Source organism: Meriones unguiculatus, chromosome 21 (genome assembly GCF_030254825.1).
Source record: "Meriones unguiculatus strain TT.TT164.6M chromosome 21, Bangor_MerUng_6.1, whole genome shotgun sequence".
NCBI lineage: Eukaryota > Metazoa > Chordata > Mammalia > Rodentia > Muridae > Meriones > Meriones unguiculatus.
Window position 1 is genome coordinate 16,376,612 of NC_083368.1, and position 24,302 is coordinate 16,400,913.

The 24,302-nt window shown below is 47.6% G+C and overlaps 1 protein-coding gene across 8 annotated transcripts in view; it reads left to right on the forward strand.

Moving 5' to 3' along the window:
- Prkag2 (protein kinase AMP-activated non-catalytic subunit gamma 2) overlaps window positions 1–24,302 on the forward strand; it is a 366,379-nt gene that overhangs the window by 310,404 nt on the left and 31,673 nt on the right. For 7 of the 8 annotated variants that reach the window (XM_060374088.1, XM_060374089.1, XM_021657793.2 and 4 more), the window contains one exon: window positions 5,982–6,051. In XM_060374088.1, coding sequence (XP_060230071.1) covers window positions 5,982–6,051 — 70 coding nt within the window. Of the gene's footprint in view, window positions 1–5,829; window positions 6,052–24,302 lie in introns of those variants that run through there. The other variant, XM_060374092.1, reaches the window with a different exon arrangement.

Sequence of the window (24,302 nt, forward strand, 5' to 3'; positions counted from 1 at the left end):
GGAATTGCTTCAGACTGACTGTCAGGAAACTTGGGGTATGAGGTTCCTTTGGTTTTTCTACTTCCAAGTAGCCCATGTCCTGATACACTAGGATGGATGGTATCATTAGCACCTACCTCTCTTCCCATAGGGGGCATTGCTGATCACTAGCCCACCCCACCCCCACAGCCCCACCCCCGCAGCCCTTTCCTGCTCTGGCTTTCCCTGTCTGTCCAGAGCAGCTAAAATTAAGTCTGGCAGAAAGTCTGCTGAGACTTGAAGAAAACATTGCCATAGAAGGGCATCTGAGGACCACCAACTTGAAATCATTTCTGCCCATGAATTGGCTAGCCCTCTCTGGACCCTGTAGACATTCATGCAGGTAGCTAAGAACTTTTAAGGCCCTTGACCTCTTGAAAAGGACTGTGTGATAAAACAAGACTTCATCTGTCTTTTCCTACCAGTCTATAGCTGTCTTTCTGAGAAAGATGTTTTCAGGCCAAGTAAAAACCCATGGACATAAATTTTACTTCACCAGCTTATTTACATAGAAATAGTTATATTTCAGGCTATTAGCTGCACATCCATTACCAAGGGAGTAACAGGAACACGAGCTAGCTAATTGTAGCCCCATTCTCTGTTAGTTGAGGACCACTTTGTAGGGAATAGGGGCCTTCCTATCCATGTCTGTCTTCCAGAAAACAGCTCATTAGAATGAAAGGTGACATTGATGTGGTCCTAACCAGTAAGAAACCAGAAAGGGGGACTGGAGAGATGGCTCAGCAGTTAAGAGGGCGGATTGCCCTTTGAGGACCCTGGTTCAGTTCCCAGCATACACATGGTTGCTGACAACCTTTCTTACGTGCACTTCCAGGAAATCCAGAGCCCTCTTCCGGTCCCTGCAGCCACTATGTGCACTCATAGTGCGCATACATATTTTAAGGCAAAGCCCATAAAATAAAAAGAATCTTTTTTAGAAAAAGAGCCAATAAAGGATTTTTTTTTTAAACTGTACCAACATTACCACGAGAACTAGAAGGCAAAATCTGAAGTCTGAGAATGCTTAGCACTTAAACATTCATCACCAAATTTGTTCCTTTGAGATAATGGCAATGTTTAGGTGTAGTTGCAAGATACACTGTGGAGTTGCCGTGTGTTCCATGGAAGCTGGGACCCCATGCTCTTAAGTGCAACACAATTTGGCCATTCCTCAAGATGTTAAACATGAAATTGCCAATAGAATAGGACCCAGCAGCTCCATTCCTGGGTTTTTAACCCCCCAAAATGAAAATACATGTCCACACAGACATGTGAACATTTCATTAATGTTCATACCAGCCAGAAGGTGGGAACCACCAAGATTAAATGCTCATCAGCTGAGGAATGTGATGTATCTGCATAGTGGAATCTATACAGTGATAAAAAAGAAAAACGTTTTCAGAAAGCAGTGACAAAAGACGACAATAAATGATCCCATGTGTATGAAGCATCCCATGTGTATGAGCCAATAGAGACAAAAGGAGACTGGCCTCACATGGAAGGTCGGCAGGTCCTTAGAGACAGCTCAATTGGACTCAGTGTAACTCTAGAAGACTTACTTGTTCAAGTGCTTCTTGAACAAGATCTCACTATGTAGCTCTGGCTGGCCTGGAACTCACTATGTGGCTAGACCAGGCTGGCCTAGAACTCATAGAGATCCACCTGCCTCTGCCTCCCGAGTGCTGAGATTAAGGTGTGCACCACCACGCCCAGTTTGCCCAAGTTTTTGCACAAATAATTGGTGAACCTTTTGAAGTTGCAGCCTGGTGTTCCATGGTGTTAGATGGTTGGCTGCGTTTTAACCAGTCAGCCATTGGAAGGCGTCTGTAACTTCCAGCTGAGGCTTTTGGAAGGGCAGCTGCTGTGAACGTCGCTGTAGAACTTCCTGAGTACATGGACAGCTTTAGTTGCCCTGGGGTAAATACTCAAGAAAACAACTGATGTGATTGTAGCTGTGCCTAGGAATCTGCCAAGATGTTTTCAGGACACTTTTCACTCTGGATTTTTTTTTTTTTCAGATTTCTTTTTAATTAGGTGTGTGTGTGTGTGTGTGTGTGTGTGTGTGTGTGCAAGTCTTTCAGTGGGTCTGGCTGTGCACATGAGTGCAGGTGCCCTCAGAGGCCAGCGGTGTCATCCCTGGAGCTGGAGTGAGTCAGGCAACTGCACTCGGGTCTTCTGGGAAAGAGCATCGAGCGTTCTTGGCTGTTAAGCCATCCCTTCAGCCCCTCACTCTTTTTGTATCCACGCCGGCCATGCAGAAGTGTTTGTTTAGTTCTGTCCTCACCAGCATTTGACGCTGTTGCAATTTTTACTTCATTCTAGCGGGTGTATATCGACATCTCATATATTTGATTTACAGATCCTTTGCCGTGTACTTACTGCCCTCCCCTCCCCCCCCCCCCCCGCCACAGCCCCTTCTGGTGAACTGTCTCTTCATTCATTCTGCCTATACCCTGACTAGATTTTCTCTGAGTTTTCAGCACTCTTTTTGTATTCGCTACACTAGTCATTTGTTGACTGTGTGGTTTGCAAATATTTTCTCCCACTTCGTAGATTCAAGGTATCAATCTTTCCCTTTTATGGAAAGAGTTTTTGGTGTGAGTCTCTTTGCTTAATCCTAGAACCCAAAAATTCCTCAATTTTTCTTTTAAAAAGGTTCACATTTTACGTCTAAATCTGAGCTAATGTTTAGATAATGTTTGAAGTTTACATTGGGGTGGTTTGGGTTGTTTTCTTTCGTTTGTTCTGATATTTAAGTGCTCCCCTGGTGATTAAGGTGCTGTCTTCATGCATTTATTAAAGCTGATTTTACTTACTTGCTAGAGTGTATTTCTGGAGAGCAGTTGGTTATTACATCTATTCCTCTGCTGATAGCACACAGTCCTGATTACTACAGCTATACTGTAAGCTTTGTTAAAACATTTGTTTTGGTTGGTTGGTTATTTTGAGACGAGGTTTTTTGTTGTTGTCATCTTTGAGTTTTGCTTTGTTTTGTTTTTGTGTTTGTTGTTGTTTGGGTTTTTGCTTTGTCTTGTTTTTTAAGACAAGGTTTCTCTGTGTATCTCTGGCTGTCCTTGAACTCATTCTGTAGACCAGGCTGCCCTCAAACTCAGAGATCTGCCTGCCTCTGCCTCCTGGGTGCTGGGATTAAAGGCACGTGCCACCACCCAGCCTGTTCTTACTGTTTTTAATTTATGCGCATTATGTGTCTCTCTGTGAGTTTGAGTGCAGGTAGCCCAGAGGCTCCCGAAGCTGGAGCTGCAGGCGGATGTAGGCCACCTGATGCGGGTGCTGGGCCTTAACTTGCCATCCTCTTCAAGAGTGGGCACTCAAACACTGAGCATCTCTCGGGCCCCTAACTGGAAGCTTCACTGTTGGCTTTACAGACTCCTCCAACTTCATTCTTGGTTATTTCCAGTATGCCAAAGCTTTCAGCTTCCTGTGTGAGTTTTAAAATCAGCAAAGTTTTAAAATCAACAAAGTTCCTGGGATTTTGACAGGAATTGAAAGAATCCCCAGTGATGACCTTGGAGGATAACTGACATTTTTATGCTGGGTGTTCCAGACCCTGAATTTGGGATGTGCCCCACCCCTCACCCCTACCCCCATGGAGTACCTCTGCTTCTACCTTACCCACTGTAAAATTTTTAGAATATAAACTCAGAGCTGGGCGTGAGCACACACCTTTAATCTGAGAGCTCAGGAGGCAGAGGCAGATCCGAACTCTGTGAGCTTGAGGCCAGCCTAGTCTACAAATCGAGTCCAGGACAGCCAGGGCTACACAGAGAAACCCTGTCTCAAAAAAAAAAAAAAAATATATATATATATATACACACACACACACACACACACACACTCAGTATGTGGCTGCCTATGTTTATTTGTATATTAACGTTCTTTGCAGAGATTGTAAACCATATTTGATATCAACTTCCACAGTTATTTTTATTGTACCAGATGCAGTGTGTCGCTCCTCATCTTCCTAGTTGTAGATCACTCATTGTGATCTCACTCATCTTCCTAGTTGTAGAAGTTTGGTTTGTTTTCAGGATCTTTGGGATTTTGTATGCGGATAAGCCTGCCAGTTGGATGGTTTCATTTCTTTCTTCCCAAGTAGTCTCTTAATATTTTTAATTTGTTCTTCTTTGAGAATGTCATACATGCACCAGATAGATAGATAGATAGATAGATAGATAGATAGATAGATAGATAGATAGATATAGAGAGAAGTTTTTCGAGACAGGGTTTCTCTGTGAGCCGTGGCTGTCCTGGACTCACTTTGTAGACCAGGCTGGCTTCCAACTTACAGAGATAGCCCAAGTGCTGGAGTTAAAGGCATGCGCCACCACAGACCAGCACTTTTTTTAAAAATATTTATTTATTTATTATGTATGCAGTGCTCTGACTACATGTATGCCAGCAGGCCAAAAGGGGGCACCAGATATCATTTTAGGTGGTTTTGAGCCACCATATGGTTGCTGGGCATTGAAATCAGGCCCTCTAGAAGAGCAGCCAGTGCTCTTTACCCCTGAGCCATCTCTGCAGCACCCCCTTTTAATTATTTTTATTTCCTTTAGATTTATTTATTTTATGTGAGTGTTTTGCTTACATATATATCTGTTCGCTACATGTGTGCCTGGTACCCAAGGCGGTTAGAAGAGCATGTCAGGTTGCCTGAAACTGGAGTTACAGATGGTTGTGAGCCACCATGTAAGCGCTGGGAATTGAACCTGGGTTCTTTGCAAGGACAGATGTTCTTAACTGCTGAGCCATCTCTACAGCCCCACACTGTAATTTTAAAAGAATTATTTTTTGTGTTTCATGTATATGGCTGTTTGCCCGCATGTGTCTGTGTGCACCTCCTGCATGCAGTGACTCCAGAAAGAGTACCAGCTCCCCGGGAACTGGAGGAACAGCTATGCGCTGCCATGTGGGCGTAGCAAGTGCTCCTAACCACTGAACCACCTCTCTAGCCCCAACATACAAAGTATTTTGAGCATATTCCCGGCTCTTCCCCTCCACCTCATATTCTCCTGCCGACCTCAGAGCCTCTTTTCCAACCTGCCCTTCAACCCTTGTACTTGGTTGATGGAGAGCCCTGAAACCGCGTGCTCCTGAACTCGGAAGTGTCCAGTTTTGCCACTCCGAAGCATGACAAACAGCTTTAGGTTTAGGAACTGACCTTAGTCATCTAAGGTGACTAAAGAGGTCTCTATTTCCTACTTCTGGGTTTGTAAAATTGACAAGTTCCCGCAGAGGTCAGTGGCCCCGCAGGTGCTGCTGGCCGTCGGCAGCCTCGGGCCTCTCCGGGCCGGCGCTGCCCCTCCCGGCAGCAGACGGCTGCCAGCCTCGCTGCCTGCCAACCCGAGTTGGCGATAGGGAAGTCTCAGATACCCAAGTCCAGGGTGACGGGCGTGCCCGGGGCCAGATTTAAATTGTGTGAACTTTTGGCAGCAAGCTGCGGCGGTGAGGAAAGAGCGAGCTGCTCGCAGAGGAAGCCAGTTAAGAGATCCGCTGCGTGGGGGTGGGGGCCGGGGTGGGACTGGAGAGCGCGCCAAAGTGCTGGCGAAGCGCGGCCCCGCGGGCGGCCTCTCCTTTTAAGGGAGCGGTACGCCGCCAGCGCGGGCTCCCGAGAGCGGAGCGCGCCCCCGCCGAGGGTGCGGCGGGCGCCCACGGGCCCACACCTGCGCGAGGACGCGCGTGTCCGCTGGCGCGCGCGGCGGGCGAAGCGCCGGGACCGCCGCTCCCCTTCCCACGCTCGCTCGCGGGCCGAACCAAAGGCGCGGGGGGGAGCGGAGCGTGCCATCGCGGCCCACCTGCGGCGGCGGGGCCTCGGCGGGGACGCGCTCCGCCCGGGCCTGCCGCGCGCGCCCGCCGCCGCCGCAGGCCCCTCCTCCCGGGGCGAGAGAAGCCGGAGCGCCGCGGCCCATGCTGATCCGTGTCCTCCTCCTCCTCCCCCTCAGGCGGCGCTGGCGGCGGCCCCGGGACCCGCGGAAGCCGGCATGCTGGAGAAGCTGGAGTTCCAGGAGGAAGGTGAGTGCGCGACCCGCGCCCTGCGCTGCCGGCGGCGGGCACCGGGACTGCAGCCCACTCCGGGGGAAGCACCGGGCTCCCGGGATGCAGCCCGGTTCCTGGGGACGCAGCCCCGCTCTGGGGAAGGCACCCGGCCCCGGGGAAGCAGCCGGATTCCCGGGGATGCAGCCTGGTTCCTGGGATGAAGCCTGGTTGCCGGAGACGCAGCCTCGTTTCGGGGATGCCGCCCGGTTGTGAGGGAGGCGGTCCGGCTCCGGGGACTGCAGCTCCGCTCCCGGGGACGCAGCCGGGTTCCGGGGGACGCAGCCCCGCTCCCGGGAGCGGCCGCCCGCGCGCTCCAAGGAACGGCCCTTTTGTCCTCCGCACCCGAACTCCGCGAGAGCCAGGTGTCAGGCAGCCCTAATTGTGCATGTCACCGCGCGCTCCCGGGACACCCCGGAATCACACCGACAGCCCGTGCCTTCAAATAACAAACCGGTTCCCTTATCTGCATTTGTGGAAATACCTCCAGTAGGGTGTGTCTCCCCTCCCCCAATGGGCAAAGTTAAATCAGCAAACCCGAAGTGGCTGACTGAACTGGTTTGAGTCTGGGCGACCCCCTCACACTTGACCGTCCTGTCTCCTCTCCTGTCACCTGGTTTTTCTTCTTCCTGCCCTATTTTCTAGTTGTATCTTTTTACAGGTAAATAGCCCGCATCTTATTTTTGAGGTTGCTAACATTTAAATGGGGAAGTCAAAAACGAACTTTATATAAGATGCATGACCATTTGGTGACTATAAAAGGCCTTATGCAGTCTCGTGTACTTCCATGATTTATTTAGCGTCTGCTCCTTTTTCCAAGAGTACTGACAGAACGAAGGGCCTGGAACAAAGAATGTGCTGTGTGGATGCCGTCCCTGGTGCCAACTTTACTTTAATACCCCTGTTCATTTATGTTCAGGCAATTACTTAAATAAGCATGCTCAAGCAGCTGGGGAGTGCTTCCCTGATAGCATTAGGCCGGTGCCTGATATAGCTTCGCTGTAGCACTTCACAAATATGTTGGCCTAAAGATGATGCATCTGTAGAAATGTCTTCATTATCAACAAATGGTGCATTTCAGAATTTTCCTGGGCTTCATTTGTGTTTTGTCCTGTCAGAAGAAAAGCCTTTACTTCATTTGGATGCATCTCCTCCTCACCCTTTAGTGTTCCTCTGTTGCCCAGCAAGTAGTGACCACTGGCCGCAGAGTGAATGGTGTGGGATGTCTAAACCTTTAGAGGCTGCAGTGAGACCCTCAGAGTGGAGCCTTAGGTGGGAGAACCCAGACTCACATTCATATCTCATCGACACCTCTTACTTGGTTGTCAGGTCTGCAGACAAGTGTGAGTTCTCTGCCTTAGTTTCCTCTTGTGTAGAATGGATCCAAGGTCCTAATACTCTGAGGGTTAAATGAGACCATCTGCACTGTGGTGCTCAGACAGGGAAAACCCATAGTCAGTGCTTTGTAAATGTTACTTTTATTAAGTGTCATTAGCCATGTGCCAAATCCACGGACTTTAAAAGCTTTTACTATTGAATCTTCACATGGGGGTTCTGCTTAGTGCAGGTTTCAAGGCTTGTCTTTTTTTTTTTTTTTTTTTTTTCTTTTCCTGGAGATTTATGTCAGAGTTAGCTGCGCACTCTGTCACCTCCCGGTTGCCCATGCCTGTACAGTATTGAAGCAAGCATGTTAAAAATAAAAATAATGAAGGAGTGTCCCCTTTTCACCCATCTATTTTTATCTGGATTACCGTCATTACTTTTAAGCTGAATCTCACAAATAACCCTGTCAAATGAGTCTAGATTTTTAAGAAGGCAGAATGTTAGACAATTACTTGGAAGTTGTCAAGCTGAGCCGGAAGAGGGAATGGTGTTGGCGGAATAGTCCTGAACAGTGTTTTGTTTCCTTGGAACTTTAAATTGCTCATTCGTGTGAAATTCAGAAAAGCTGCTTGTTTGAAGGGGGGAAAGAAGTCACCACAGTGAGACTCACACCCTTAGATATCTCGGGACCCATGCTGGCCGTCCGCAGAGTAGGCCCAGATTGAGTGTGCCCTGGTTCACCTTTCAACTTCCTTGTTACCCAGTCAATACCTTCAATTACACGTTGGCTTTGGAGGCATGACCTAGAGACGAAATGTTTGTTGTTCAGAGAAGTACGTGATAACTGATAGTGTTATGCCAGATTTTCTAATAAACTTCAGCTCTGTTCCAGAAGGCACTCAAAGGTATTGGTAAAGCTGGGGGGAAAGAAGAGGTGGGAGGGAGACCGGCACGGCGAGGCCGAGGCTGGGGGCCTTGTTAGCCTGAACTGTGATCCTCGGACCACAGCACTGATTAGGGAGATGCTCCTGCTCACGGCTCTCTTGTCTGTGCGTCAGCGTAGGCTTGCATCTTCTCAGTGCCTTCCTGTGCAGAAGAGTCTCCTAAGACCTTTCTAAAAAGCAGTCATCCCCCCGCCCCTCAGTTCTGCAGATGCAGGATGATGGGGCCTGTATGCTTCCTGCTGCCCAGCCCTGGTGGGCCGCCTCTCTGCTGCTTCACAGGCTTCTCTTTAAAGAGCTAGGCCCCAGGTCATGGGTCTTTGGATACAGCAAAGGGGCCTGGCCTCGTGTGCTATATGATCCCAGGGTTTGTCATAGCTCCTCAGTTTGCCCTTATTACAAGAAAGCAAACCAAGGCCAGTTACAGTGGCGGTGGGCAGGGCTGGGATCCAAGAAAACCGATTTATGAAACGGGTCAGATTTGGCTTCTAGACATAGCATGGCAAGCCCTGCTCCCCATGTCTGTCAGCCCATCTGTCACCCTTTCTGCCTCCCACCAGTCTTACCATGGCTTCAAGGAGCACCCCAAATCTCTTTTCCCTGTGTGCTGTTCCCTGTCTCCATGTTCTGCTCTGTTGGCATCTACCGCTAGGATCCCCATGGCCACCTTAAATGTCTGTACTTCAGTGGTCTAATGCATGCAAAGCTGTGAGGACAGAACCTCTCCAGAGCCATCGCTTTATGGGTTTGCTTTATTTATTTTTTTAAACCCTACGACTGAGTTGCATCTTTTTAGCACTTGTGTTTATTTGTCTTAACTGCCTCTAATTTATTTCTTGGCTTGGTCTGAGCCTCTAAACGCAGCCTTGAGTGCTTCAAAGATCATCTCCCTGCAGTTGCATTCCTGGCAGTTCAGCCTGCCAGAACCCTGCCACTATGCACCTCTCTCAGGCTTTAGGTTCGTTCTCAGCTTCCGTCCTGTGGTTCCCACAGCCTGGAGGATTGCAGAGGTTGAGGGGACTTGCTGCGGGGTCTTCCCTTGCTGATTAGTTCCTCACCCTTCATCATCTGTCCCATCTGTACCCTGGCTTCCGTCCTGCCCTCACGGTGCTTTACCAAGCTGTTGCCATACCTTACTCACACACAGTCTTGCTGTGGGAGGCCTGGCCTACTGAATCTAGAGTGACCAAAAACAAGAAAGGAGCTGAGGCGATAGCTCAGTCAGTAACATGTTTGGTTGCTCGAATGTTGCCCTCTAGTTTGCTTCTTATTTGCTGTGACAAACCCCATGACCAAAGGCAACTTGGGGAAGAAAGGATTTATTCCATCTTATAGCTCTATAGTTCATCCTGAAGGAAAGTCAGGGCAGGAACCTGGAGGCAGAAACTGAAGCAGAGGCTTCAGCAAGCTGCCTACTGGCTTGCTGTCCATGGCTCACTCAGCCTGCTTTTCTGTATCTCCCAGGACCACTTGCCCAGGCTGGCAGCCCCCACAGTAGGCGTACCCTCCCACATCAATCATTAATTGAGAAAATGCCACACAGAGTTGCCTAAAGGCCAGTATGATGGAGGTATTTTCTCAGTTGAGGTTCCTTCTTTCCAGATAACTCTAGCTGATGTCAAGTGGACAAAAAACTAACTGGCAAACGTGAGGATCCAAACTCAAGCCTCAGCACCTACATATAAAAGCTGGGCATGGTAGTGCAGGCTTGAAATCCCTGTACACTGGGGAGGTGAAGACAGGCAGATCCCTGGGCCAGCCAGACTAGCCGAATTGGCAAGGTCCAGGCTTAATGAGAGACCCTATCTCAGAAAGTAAGGTAGAGAGCAATTGAAAAAGACATCAACAGCCACCTCTGGCCTTTACCCACACATGCATATGCACCCAGATGCTGAAATATGCGCACGCGCGCGCGCGCACACACACACACACACACACACACACACACACACACACACACACGAAATAACAGGGCCCACTTAGTGTGAGAGAGGAAGCATCATTTCCCAGTCAGAAATCTCAAGAGTTGAGGCCCTGTCATGTGAAGGACTGGCTGCCTTTCCTTGGCTAATCCACAGAGCCTCCTGAAGCTTTGTTTTAGTATTGTTATCACTATGGGTTGTCTGTGCCAGACACAGGCCTGGCATTTCATGACCACTTGCTTGCTTTTCATTCCTGCTTAGAAATCAGACTCTAGAGCATCCAGTGACCTGCCCACTAGTAACCTGTTATTCTCACCTCATGGGAGGTGATGTCCAGAGGTCAGCAAAGAGGGCTTCTCTGTGGAGACAGCACACCTTGGACGTTACAGCAGTCTCTGGCACTTCACAGGATTGCATACACGAATAAGTACACAGTTTCCATGTGGCATTAAATTTTCATGAGAATGGGAAACTAGAAATGGCTCAATTGCCTTTGCAGGGAGGGAGTAACTGAAGCTGTTCCTTCTCAGCAGGCTTTCAGGGGTTATGAAAAGGGGCTCAGCAGAGTCAGCCTGCGGTTTGTGGGCTGTGACGTGAGAGGTGCTGACCTCTGGTGGTAGACATGTCAAAACGACAAGTCCAGAAGGTCTGAGGATGTGTGCTCTGAACTACGACCTTCCCTTCTCTTGTTGAGTTTGTAGGCAGGGATATATTGGTTCTTGACCACCAGAGTAGCTAAGACTGTGTGAAACATCTGTAGTTTAAGTGTTCCTGCATCGCCCGCTCTCCCTGTAGTTAGCATGTTTGCCACATGTTTTAGTGTATTTGAAGTCAAGCCCTAACACAGCTGAATGCCATCTGAGACTAACAGAGCTACAGTAGTTGTCCTGTAAACTATGCTTTGGAGGGAGTTTGGCCCCCAGAACTTTCCGGGATGAAATCTTGGTCTCCGTGTAACAGGGGAAGATGGCAGATCTTTAAGAGATAGGCCCCAGTGAGGTGATAAAGCTTCTGGGACACACCTCAGGAGGGATTGATGCTGGTCCCAGATTGGTTCTTCCAAGGGCAGCCTGTAAGGATCAAGCTAGCCCCACCGCTCTCCTGCTTCCTCTCTGGCTGTGGAACTCACTCCTTGTTCCAGCCGCCGTGTGATGCCTCCCTCACTGTTAGGACACAGCCAGTAGGACACCTGGCAGACATGAACGCTCTTCCCACCACCAAAATCATGAGCCAAGTAAATAACTATACTTTGCCGAGAACATGGGATTCCATTCTAGAAGTGCAAACAACACTAAAACAGACAGGCAGGAAAAAGTTGTGTTGCCTGAAAATGGGCGGAGGGGAATCTCTGACTTGTTTAAACAAACAGGAAAGTGTATAGGAGTTTGGGTATCAAAAAGTGGGACTTAATCACCAGGCTTTACAAGTGCCCAGAACCAACTAGAAAGCCATCAAGAACCAAGGTAGCACCTCCCATCCTTAGCTAGGGCCACGTGAGTGTGCCACCAGAAGACTGTCTAACTACCCTATAGGCCTGGTGGGAAACAGCCTCCAGACACCATCTCTGTCCAGCTGGAACTCCACCAGCCCACTCACCAGAGTCGTGGGCCTGTGGGTTTGATCACTGTGGCTTCCCACTTCACCTGTCAGGTAGAAAGGGGACGATGCATAATTGAAGATAATCCTAAGGCACATACCATTACCACCACCACCACCCCATCTCATAGAGGAGGAAACTTAAGGGAAGAGCTGACTTGTCCTCACTAAGTTGGCATACCCACTTGGTACTCACCTAGAGACAAGCCCATGTTGGAGGCCAAACTGAGGTCATCTTCCCTTCAGAAAGCCCTCTAACCGTGGTCACTTCCTGTTTATCCTTTATCCCAATCCTAGCCTGCATCCAGACTTGCCAAGGTCAGTAGAAACTTCTTTTTCCCAAGTCCAGTGAGCAGCAATCAGCCCTCATCACCCTCTTACCCGTAGTCCAGAGTTGCCCTATGCCCGCCTTTCAAAGCTCGTCTTTACTTTTTATGAGAGGGATGGAGAGGTGGCTTGGTCCCTGGCGGGCTCCTCACCATGGCTGGCTGCTGGTGCCCTCCATGGATCCTTCTCTTTCTTTCGCAGCAAATATAACACGGCGTGACTCACAGCTCCATGCAGTCCCTTCCTTGCTCAACGGAAGATGCCACATGTCCCCGTGGCCCCATCTGAGGCCCACTTAGCTTCACACAGGTTCTCACCCAAGAGAGCGCTTGCTCCCTGGCTCTGACCAGCCTGCATGCTGCCCAGCATTAGGTTTCATTACCAAGAAACCTTAGTGTCTAAGGACACTAAATACTCCTCTCCAGCCAGGCCTCTGTCCTCCGCAGGTGCCTAGCTGTCAAGACCTGCCACAAGTCCCGTGCTTAATCCCCATGCCTTCCTCATCTCTTGCTCTAAAAGCAGCCTGTGGCAGAAAGAGTTTATTTTATCTGACAGCTCCCAGGTTGCATGCCATTACTGAGTGAAGTCAGAGAAAGAACCTGGAGGCAGAAGCCTGAAACAGAGGCCATAGAAAAATGGACCTGGTCCTCGTGTCTTGCTCAACTTGCATTTCAACCCACGATCACCTGCCCCGGGGTTGGTATCACCCATAGTGGACTGGGCCCTCCCACATTAGTCATTAATCAAGAAAATGTTTCAGTCTGGCCTGTAGGCCAATATGGTGGAGGTATCTTCCCAATTAAAGGTCTTTTTCCACTTGAGCCAACTTGTGTCAAATTGACAAACAAAACTCTAACCAGCATACTTTTCCTTTTTTCTTCTCTCTTTCTCCTTTCTTTCTTCCTTCCTTCTTTCCTTCTTTCTGCTAGCTTAGTTTGATGAATGGCATCCCCTCCTCCAGTTTTAAGAGAATGATATTTTCCCAGCTGTCTGACCCACAACCTCTCAGGATTGCTTTCTCAGCACTGCCTCCCTGTTCCTGCCAGCCCAGCCCTCTTCATCCTTCAGTTGAACTGCAAGCTGATCTCTGCAGCTTGCTCTGCCCTCTCCAGTCCTGCCTATAAGCTTTCCATGACCACCCTGCCCTTAGGGTTCCCTCCCAATTCCTTCCTTCCCTCTTCCTCCTGGCATCAGCCCTTCCAGCCTTCTTTAAGGTCCTTTGGCACACATCAAATGTGCACACACACACACACACACACACACACACACACACCTCCCCCAGGCCTGTGTCTTCTCAAGGACTATTCCTCTCTGGTTCTTCTTCCCTCTCCTCTTGTTAAACCCTGCACGCTTAACCTAATCCTTAAGATGACCATAGGAGGTGGATAGCCTTATCATTTTCGTTGCAAAGAGGAAGAAAGTAAAAAGGTAAAGGCTTGCAAGTGTAAGCCCCAGATAAGAGTTCACAGAGTATGTCGGTGCCCCCATAGTTGTTGGGTACTTTAAGGAGACATGGGGTCATGTGCATTTCTTTGTTATTAAATCTCAGGCTCCAAGAATCAAGGCAGAAGCTTGTCCTTACAGGACCTGGCAGTGGTGCTGTAGCAATTGAGACCTCATGTTCTGTAAATATATGTTACATGGATTGGGAGCTTTGGCGTTCACACTCACACATAGGCCTGGAGTACTGCAGGTGGTTGATCTTTTGAAAACATGAGTTGTCTGTGTTGAAGGCACTGTGGGGGTGAGGGAGATGTGACTTTAATAATGACAGATGAAGTGGAGGACAGTGGGGGTACCAAGTCTCTCGAGATGAAGACACATCTCCAGCCACCTCTGCAGTCCGGACATGCTGTGTCTGGTGATTAGACATGTCAGAGGTGCTCAAGCAAGTAGGACGTGGAGCTCACTTGCAGAGTCTGCGTCTGAACGGAGGTCTTCTAGGTCTTTTATTTGTGGGAATGAGGTGTGTTCTGCTAAGGGTAGAGAAAAAGAGTCTTGACTTGTCTTTGATAATAAAGGAGAAAGTAGTCGTGGGGAGCTAATTTGGGATCCATTGGGCTGAACTGCAGTTGCTCATCAGTCTGTTCAGTGAGCTGCTGTCTTCCGTCCCACTTGAACTATTTCTTGGGATCTAAACTTAACATCACATCACTTTGTATTGATCTCTCCCACTTGTTTCAGGTTTATACATTGGTTATTTATAAGTCGGTTGCTAACAGGAACTTACTGAATAAATCATGCTGCGGTATATTCTCTTTGAAATGGGATGTTTAGGGCTGGGGACAAAGCTCAGTGGGTAGAATGTTTACATGGCATGAGGAGGCCTTGGGTCTGATCCTCAGCACTATATAAAACAGGCAAGGTGGTACATGCCTGTGATCCTAGCTCAGAATTGGAGGCAGGAGAGTCGGGAAGTTCAGGTCAAGCTCAGCTATGTAGTGGTCCAGAAGGAGAAAGGAAAGAAGAGGAGGTGGCAGAAACACTGCTACGATTTACTGTTATTATGGCCACCTGAAGATGCAGGCAAACACACTCACGTGTCTTGGCTGTGTAGCCTTTGGTCTTCTTGGCAGTCCTAGCTTTGAATCTGGACGGATGACCCACCCGTTTTTAAAATGTGTGTATAATTAGTGTCATAGTCACTAAGAGCATGGCCAGACCTAAATTAAGATCCCTTCCTTCATTCAGTAGCTCTTAAACAGAGTACTTAAAGCTTTATTTTTTTTTTCTTCCAGGTAACTTAGCCATAACAGCACCCAGCTTCTGTGAGGTGCGTTGAATAACAGACCACAGCATTCACTGAAGCATCTAGGATGCTTTTATAAACAGCAGCTGTAATGACTGCCCTAAAGAGGGTTTAAAAAGCTCTTAGACCCAGCTCCTTTATCTCTGCTGTCTGGTGGATGTCTGTGGCTGCTGCCCCTTTACCTGCCATGGTAGCATGATTGTGTTTACCTTCTTCACTAAGAATACCCTGCAGAAGGGTGATGTTATCATCCCCAAATAAAGAGCCAGGTGTGGTAGCACGCGCCGTAATCCCTGCACTCAAGGGTAGAGGCAGTAGGAGTCCCACTTGTTCAGATCTAGTCTGAGCTACATAGTGAGTTTCACGCAGCCTGGGTGAGAGGAGACCCCCATCTCAAAGAAGCAAAAACAAAAGAAGAAAAAATAGTAATGATAATAGTTCAGGCTTAAGCTCTGATGATGTGGTCAGATATAGCCATGTTGTCTCCTTTTTCCTGGGATACAGCATCTAAAATCTTCAGTCTTCAAAGTCATTTTCTTTGTTGATATTGATTGCTGGCTGGCTGTCACTTGATAGCTTCAGGGTGAGGCTAGTGACCAGGAAGAGTAGTACAGAGTTAGAGGGTTGAGGATTGGGACTTTAAGACCCATTCCTAGCCTCTGGGGAGGAGAAAGCAGCCTAAGGTAAATCAGCAGTGGCTTCCATTAAAAACCCTAAAAGACAGAGAGTCCAGAGAGCTTCTAGGTAGCTGAATACATGGAGGTTTGTGAAAGCTCAGTGCATCTGCCTTTGCTCCCCTCCTTACTACATCTCCACGTATGTCTTTGTGATAAACCTAGAAAATCGGTGGATCCTAAGGAGAGAGTCTCGGGAACCTCGTTTATAGCCAGTCAGTCAGGGAGCTCAGAGGCAGATTTGTACCTGGGATCTGCAGGGCTGTGGGCAGAGCTGGGCTGAACCAGACACCTGTGGATCTGATGTCATCCCGGGTGGCCAGAGTCAGAACTGAACTGATGAGAGGATGCAGCAGCTGGGGTCCTGAAGACACCGTGGGCAGCGGGCAGGAATTCCATACACTTGGTCACAGAATTCTGTGTTGATTATGAAGGCTGGAGAAGGAGAAAGGAAAGGGGGAGGGAGGGGAGATGATAGGGGGTTTCGAGGAGTGAGAAGAAGAGAGAAATGGGACACTGAGAAAAGTTGCTTCTCTACTGAAGGACTAATATTTGCTGATGGTCACAAGGCAGGGTAGCTACAGATCATTGCTAGGTTCAGTCCTCTCCCTTCCACTTAGGCTCCCACTCAACTTGAATCCCTGCTAGAACAGACTGGCATGTGGCCTCCCAGGCCTGTGAACTGGTAGAGTGTTCATAGCTGGTGATGGCCCTGTGCACGGCTTCCCCACATGATGACTTGAAATAGCAACTCCTGACGGAAGCATCTCTGGTTGTTATGATCAATGGCAAGCCATGATGGGGCTAAGCAGTGGACCTATAATGAGAGGCTCTGTTGCTAACCCTTGACATTACGTACGTAATTGTGGACCTCGCTGAAATTAGCCTTTTGTCTCAGAATCTAACTGCAGAGCACGAGTGAGGTTTTCTGAGGACTTGGAGATACACTCATCTTGGATTCACCTACACTGGCTGACAAAATTGGACCTCCCACCCGTGGTTTGCTGAATTGATTCTTTCATCCGTCTTCCCACCTAAAATCTGCTGAAATGACAGAAAACAGTGAAATCTCTTAGAAAAGTAGCCCTGCTCAGCAAAGATGAAGCCTTGTTCTTAGAGAAAGCAATAACATGAATAAACCTTTGTCAGGTCTATTCAAGAGGTGAGGGAAACCACAAAGTGTCAGAAATTAGAGAGGCTTCTTAACTGTCAACAGAATCTCAAAAGTAATATACAAGAAAGAAAAGTAGGACAAAGTTAGACAGATGGCTCAGCAGTTAAGTCTGCTGCTCTTAGGTTCTCAGAATCTACATGATGGCTCACAACTGTCTGTAACTCCAGATCCGGAGGACCTGACACCCCCTTCTGGCCTCCACAGGCGCTGCAAACATGTCATATACAGACAGACATTCAGGCAAAACACTTGCACACATAAGATAAAAAAGAAAAATTAAAGAAAAGAGGGACTATGGTGGTTTTGATAAGAACAGCCCCCATAGGCATATATGTGTGTGTGTGTGTGTGTGTGTGTTTGTGTGTGTGTGTTTGTGTGTAGGTTTCCAGCTGGTAGAACTGTTTGGGAAGGACAGGAGGGGTGGCCTTGTAGGAGTTGTGTCACTGGGGTAGACTTTGAGTTTTCAGAAGACTAGCATCATTCCCCGTTATTGCTCCCCCTGTCCTGCCTAAGCTTGTGGGTCAGATGTAAACTTTCAGCTACTGCCCTGGCTCCATGCCTACCGCCATGCTCCCTCTGAATCCAGGAACCCCAGATTAAATGCTTTCTTTTATAGGCTGGTTGTACTGTCTCTTCACAGCAAAGAACAGTAACCAAGACAGGGACTGCATCAATAAGTTTAAGAACTTTCCAGTTATTTTTTGAGTGATTATCACTGGTGTGAATCCTCCTGTTTTATTACACCCTTCTGCCAATCACCACAGGAGAAAAAGTAATTGAATCACATCTGAATATGATTCAATATATATGATTCGAAATCATATAAGTAGGTGAAGTGTAATATGGGTGGGTATGTAGTTCGGTCGGTAGAGTGCTTGCCAAACATGCACAGTATGAGGATTCTGTCACCAGCACCCTCTGAGCCATGCGTGGTGGCATAAACCTGTAATCTTAGCGCCTGGGAGGTGGAGGCAGGAGGATCAGAAGTTTAAGGTGATCCTCAATACATACCCAATTTGATCCTGGGATCCATGAGACCCCATCCAAAAAAAAAAAAAAAAAAAAGAAAGAAATTAAAGAAGCTGGGGAAATACTTTAGTGAAGTACTTGTCACACAATCATGAAGACCTAAGTTTGGTCCTCAGAAGCCACATTTTTAAAAAAAGAAAAAGAAAAGTATGGCCTTGAGGGCATGCATCTTTAATCAGGAGGCAGAGGCAAGTGGATCTCTGAGTTCAGGGACAGCCTGGTGTACAAAGTGAGTTCCAGGACATCCAGGGCTACACAGAGAAACCCTGTCTCAAAAAACAAACACACAAACAAAAAAGTATGTGTTGCAGGATATTTGATTACACTCTGAACCCTGAGATTGTGTTATTTCTACTTGTGATATAGCTCAGGCTTAACACACCTTTAATCCAAGAGCTTTCTGCTTGACTGTTTTAAACAGGATTAAATAAAGTCAACCATAAGTCAAGAGGCAGAGCAAGCAACCAGATGAAATGAAGTGAACGTAGGATTATTTAAAAACAAAACACAGAGAGAGTAAGAGGAAGTCAGGAGGAGGGACAGAGAGATGCACAGGAAGTAGAAGGGAGGGGCGTTCAGTTGGAAGGAGGTTGTTAGGTGGGGATTCCTTGGGGAGGAAGGTCAGCTAGGTGCTTTTTCTGCTTCTCTGAGCTAGCAGGCCTTCACCCCAGCATCTGGCTCCTGAGTCTATTGGTAAAATTGAACGACTGAGATTTTGTTAAAAACAACAAGTATGGCCTGCTGGTGTATATTTTAAATCCCAGGAAGTGGCTGCAGGGTCCCTGGGGCTCGCTGGCCAACCCTCCAGCCTAACTACCTGTGAAATCCATATTCATTGAGACCGTGTCTCATAAGCCAGGGTGGTCGGTGCCCTAAGGAACGACAGCTGAGACTGACTTCTGGCCTTTCTATGCCTACACACACGTGTGCAAACACACACCTGCACACACACACACACTATATGAAAAAGCCAGCCAGGCTACTATTGGGCTTCAGTTTGGCCTCTACTGACATTTGGCTATGTGCTGCCATGTGAATGGGCACACACAGCCTCTACTCACCAGATGCCAGAAGAGCCTCCAGCCGCACCCCAACCAGCAGCAGAAGTTTTACCAAACTTCCCACAAGACCCCACAGATACCTGCCCTTCTCCGAACCCTTTTATTCCTTTTAATTGTGGGCCAGGTCAGGCTCTTCTTCCCTCTCTGCCCCTATTCTGCAAGGCCCACAAGGCACATACTTCGATTTTCTGTTCTGTTTTTACTTTGAATCTCTATGTAATGTTGAATTGATTCCACCCTCATTCAGTCACCGTGCCCTGGTCCAGTCTAGGATGTCAGAAACCGTGGCTTCTCACTAATAGTGCTGTTACTGTGGAGGAAGTTATTTGAACTCCCAGGTTTCATCTGTGGGGTGGGGTAATGACTTCCCTTTCCATAGGGACTCAGACAGCGCGGGGCTAACACTGCCGGTGCTTAGAGCAGCACAGTGGCTTCTGCTAAGTGGCCGCAGTATTGGTTACTGTGTATCACAATTGTTACTTACATTGTGGTATTTAGCCATTCTGTGCTGTTATTCTTGGAAACATCTTCATGCTTCATGCTATTTCAAATAGTGATGACTGGCAACAGGTGTAAATTACTGTCGAGATACTGCAGGACCCATACTAGCCCCTTTGTCGTCCTCTAGACTTGGAACCCAGTGAGCATCCAGATCCGTATTTCCCTCTATCCATCCTCACCCTGCCTCCCCCCCCCCCCCACCAGCATTCTGACCTCACAGCCTGTCACCGTGTGGTCCCTACCCTCTAGACACCCTCTTCTCAGCTTCCATATCCGTTTTAAAGTTAAAGCAGAGGTTGTCAGGGCTGGTGTGCCTCAGTGGGAGAGTACTTTTTTTAAGGCTCTGGGTTCTATCCCCAGTGCTGACAAGAAACACACACACACACACACACACACACACACACACACAAATGGTCAGAGATCATTTGGTTTCTAGAGGTGTCTGTGGGCAGGTGGAGAACTGGGTTGAAAAACAAAATCGAACAACAGAACCAGAATGTTATGGCACCTCAAGGCATCCACAGATCGGAGTGTGAGCAGCAACCCCTCTGAGTGGACTTTGTTCAAGGGTGAGTGAGGCTGGGATAATTCACACCAGTGCCGATGTGCTGTGACAGCCTGGCACTTCACCCCTCCTGTGGCCTGAATCTGAGGAGACCTGGAAGAGCTTACAGAGGTGAGGCTGGGTATGGCCTCCCCACACACACCCCATTTTGGTTGAGATCAGCCATCTAACAGTCAGTGTGTGCCTGTTCCCAAGAGTGAGTGACAGGACAGCCCTCCTCCTAGCCTAAGCAAGAGTCCCAGGACAGGACCTGGAACCGTCCTGGTGGGATTTGGGTCAGGGCAGCCTGAATATGTTCATGGTTTCGCTCAACATACCTGGCTGCTCCTGGCTTCAGACCAGTGATGCCTGGTGATGTTGTCCAGTTGAGAGTTGTATTAGTTGTTTTTCTCATTGCTGTGACAGAATACCAGGCAAGAAGCAAATTAAATGAAGAAAGGTTTACTTGGCGCACAGTGTAAGGGGACACAGTCCACTGTGACAGTGGGTGCATCCGAAGTCAAGACAGAAAGGAAGGCCGGTGCTTTGCCCCGTTTGTCTCCGTGCAGTCTCGGCTCCCGGCCCCTGGACTGCTGCTGCCCGAATACAGGCTGGGTGTTCCCTCCTCAGTTAACCTAGTCTGGCTAATCTCTGTGGACATGCCCACGTGCTTGTCTCCTAGGACCTTCTAGATCCTGTCAGCAGACGGAGGTATCCATCACAGTAGTGAATTAATCAGCAGGCATTATCTCCACACACAAGGCAGCCTGGAGTCCATTTCTGAGTCATCGCCTCATCGACCATCCTGCATTTAACTTTGATTAATGCTCACTAGGAAGCCATTATACTGTTAGCCCTCATTTTGGTGTCTGCCGTTTTGATCCTCTTTTCATGTCTCTGCTTGACTAACACAGTAATAGTGAACATCCTCTTTATTTTCACCCAATTAAGACCAAAAAGATGAAGCAGTGTACACATTTTATTTTTGCAATTTCTTTCTATAATAAAATTCTGTGGAAGTCAGATTGGGAAAAGTATTAATAATTTATGATACAGTGAGTGCCTCTAGAACTTGGATTGGTCTAGTTGCTATATTCAGAAATTTTAGAATATATAGAATATATATTGTGTTGGCAAGATGGCTCGGTAGGTAGGAGGACTTGCTGTCCAAACATGAGGACCTGAGTTCAAATCCCCAGCACCCCCACAAAAAGCCAGACATGACTCTATATGCTTGTAACCCCAGACTGGGAGGTGGAGACAGAAAGATTCCAGGAGCCGTCTGCCATCTAGCCTAGCTGTAATGACGAGCTTTGGGTTCAGTAAGAGACCCTGTGTCAAGGCAGTGAGAGCAGCAGAGCCATAAGAGAAAACACTCTGCATCTTCCTATGGCTTCTGTTTGCATACCAGTGGGCAAACACACACACACACATAGATAATGAGAGAGAGAGAGAGAGAGAGAGAGAGAGAGAGAATAAATATTCTAAATTTTTTTCTGATTTTTTTTTTTATTTTTGGTTTTTTGAGACAGGGTTTCTCTGTATAGTCTTGGCTATGGCTATCCTGGACTTTGTAGACCAGGCCGGCCTCAAACTCACAAAGATCCACCTGCCTCTGCCTCCCTGAGTGGTGGGATTAAAGGTGTACACTACCACACTCAACTTTTTTCTGAAATCTTAATTCCATGTTTCCTACCAGAATTAGAAAATAGCTTCATTATAAAGTATACTCGCCACTTGTTAAGCTTTAGAAAACTGATTTGCTTTAAAAAAAAAAAAAATCACAAGGCTATTTCCATATGGTCATTATTTCAGTGATACTTTCTTCCCCAAATATTCCTCTCTAATAACCTAATTTTATAAAGGCATATACTGTGAAGAACGTTTATTTACCTGTCATTATGTCTAGCTTCAGCAGCGATCCTTGAGGGAAGGGTACAGCCATGCCACAGTGCTCATGTGGAGGTCAGGACAACTTGTAAGAGTTCCCTCCTTCCCTTTTGGATCCTGGGAGCTTTTGCTGTAATCTTTTTAATCTGCTTGTTGTCACTTTTGTCGCCGACAGAATCGGCCGAGAACCCCGGGTCTCTGCTTGCGCCTGTCATATTTGATCTGTGCATTTTTTTCCAGTGGCTTATGATTTAGCCAGTAGTGACTTGGATCTGACACATACGGGAACTTGCTGAGTGCAGGGATGTAAAGAAGAGTGGGCCGTGCTCACTGACCTGGACAGTTTACAGTCTCAGGAAGAGCCAGGCCTATAAATACAGCGGGCGTGTGAGTGCTCCCGCCAGGAACTGCTCATAAAGCACTAATGGACGTGTCGGAACGGCAGCAATTAAGTCCAACTGCAAGGTGTTGCGGGAGGAAGTGTTCTTTGAAATGGTCTTTGAAGGTATATGAGTGTCCTGAGGCCTCTGTAACAAATCTTCAATGAGCAACAGAAATTTATTCTCCCACAGTTTTGAAGGCCACAAGTCTGACATAAGTTATCAGCAGCCCTAGAGGCTAGAGGAGAATATTTCCCAGGCACACCCCTCTGTCTATCTCTCTATCTGTCTGCCCAACTCTTCTTTTCCTGTCGCCCCACCCCAACTCTCTCTCTCTATGCTTCTGCTGGTGGCTGGCAGTCCTTGATGTCCAGCACTGTCTTCGTCTTCCTCTCTGGGTTTCTTTCGACCCTTCTCTCTTTTATGAGGGCATGTCATTTTCCCAAGTCCAGGATGGTCTGGTCCCAAGCTCCTTGCCTTGTGTAAGGATCCAACATCTGAAAATCCCTAACTACACAACATTTGCATTCAGATGTTTTATGTGGCCATTCTGGGAGCAGGATGTCACTCTTCTACCCGCTACTGAAAGGATACAATAGACCACAAACAGAAGAGCACCTATGTTCAAAGGCACAGTGAGACTCCTTGGAAACACCTTCTTAAAGTCCACATGTTTCCTTTGAAACATACACTAGTATGACTACAATGTAAAAGTTGCTTTTATTTGCCTGATGTAATTGTCATCTATGAGGCTTACTGCCTCTGTCTGCTAACCTAGGCCTAGTCTTGGAAGCTTCTAGCTTATGTTAAACAGTGAGGATACACTGGTATGACTACAATGTAAAAGTTGCTTTTATTTGCCTGATGTAATTGTCATCTATGAGGCTTACTGCCTCTGTCTGCTAACTTAGGCCTAGTCTTGGAAGCTTCTAGCTTATGTACAATATAACCTAGGCCTAGAATGTTTTTAGCCTCTGAGACCTCTGAGACTTACTGCTGAGTAAGCAATAAGTGAACTCTGAACTTTGAGCTCTGGCTGGCTGGTTCAACTCAGCTGAAGTTCTGGCTCAAATTCCTCTCCTAACTGACTGATTCAAACTAGCTTCTCTCAGCTTCTGACTGAATTGCTCTGCTTGGCCTCATACTAACTTTGGCAATATGTTCTAATCTTATGGCTCCTTATTCTCTGGCTCATTCTTTCTGTCTTCACCTGTGTCTAGCTTGTTCTCTCTTCAACCTACCTTTGTTAACAAAAAACAAACAAACAAACAAAAAAACCTCTGCCTGTGAAACTGCCTCCTTTCCACAAACTGAACTGCCACCAACTGACCTGCCACAATCTCAGTTCCACTATACTGTGCTGCCAACCCTCTCACTCCCTTCACCGCTCTTTAAGGTGTTTCTCTGTTTTCTCTCTTCGAGTGTGAGTTAGGCATATCATTCTGTCAGATCTTTCACTTTTCTGCCTCTCAATTAGACATAATTTTCAAACATGGATGCTTCCTTCTACAATGGGATTAAAAGTGTGTGCTAAGGGTTTGTCTGCATTCCAGCTGGATCACACAGAAGTGATCAGAGCAGCCATATTGCTGGATTAAAATTCCTCTACAGCCCAACCACATGATAAGGGGTATGGGGTGGAGGGAGGTCACAGTAGAGGAAGACAGGTGGCTTCCAGTTAGACTTGAAATTAAAACTTGAATTAAATTGGTTCTGCCGGGTGAACGGGGCTAGATGGGACAGAAATCAAGTCATTAAGTCCATATTGTCAGGTCATCAGATCCAGGGTTAGAAAGAAAAATCTCATTTGCACATCTACCCATTCAGTGTTTCCCGTGGTTTGCATTTACACTTGGATGTTGCATATTGCAGATTTCTTTTACATCACATTGTAGGGAGGCTTGCTGCAGTGTGGTCTGCTCTTTAGCAGTGCTGGGCTAACGCACAGTTCAGAGAGTAGACAGCCAGTTCCGTAAGTACCCGTCAGAGTGCTCCTAACAGTGCAAGACACAAAAGCAAGAGGAAAACACCACATTGTTCCATTTGAGAGGGAGAGACCTTGGGACGCTCAATCCCAAAAGGGCTTAAGCCTGGACTTCCCCGTCTCAGGATGCTTTGG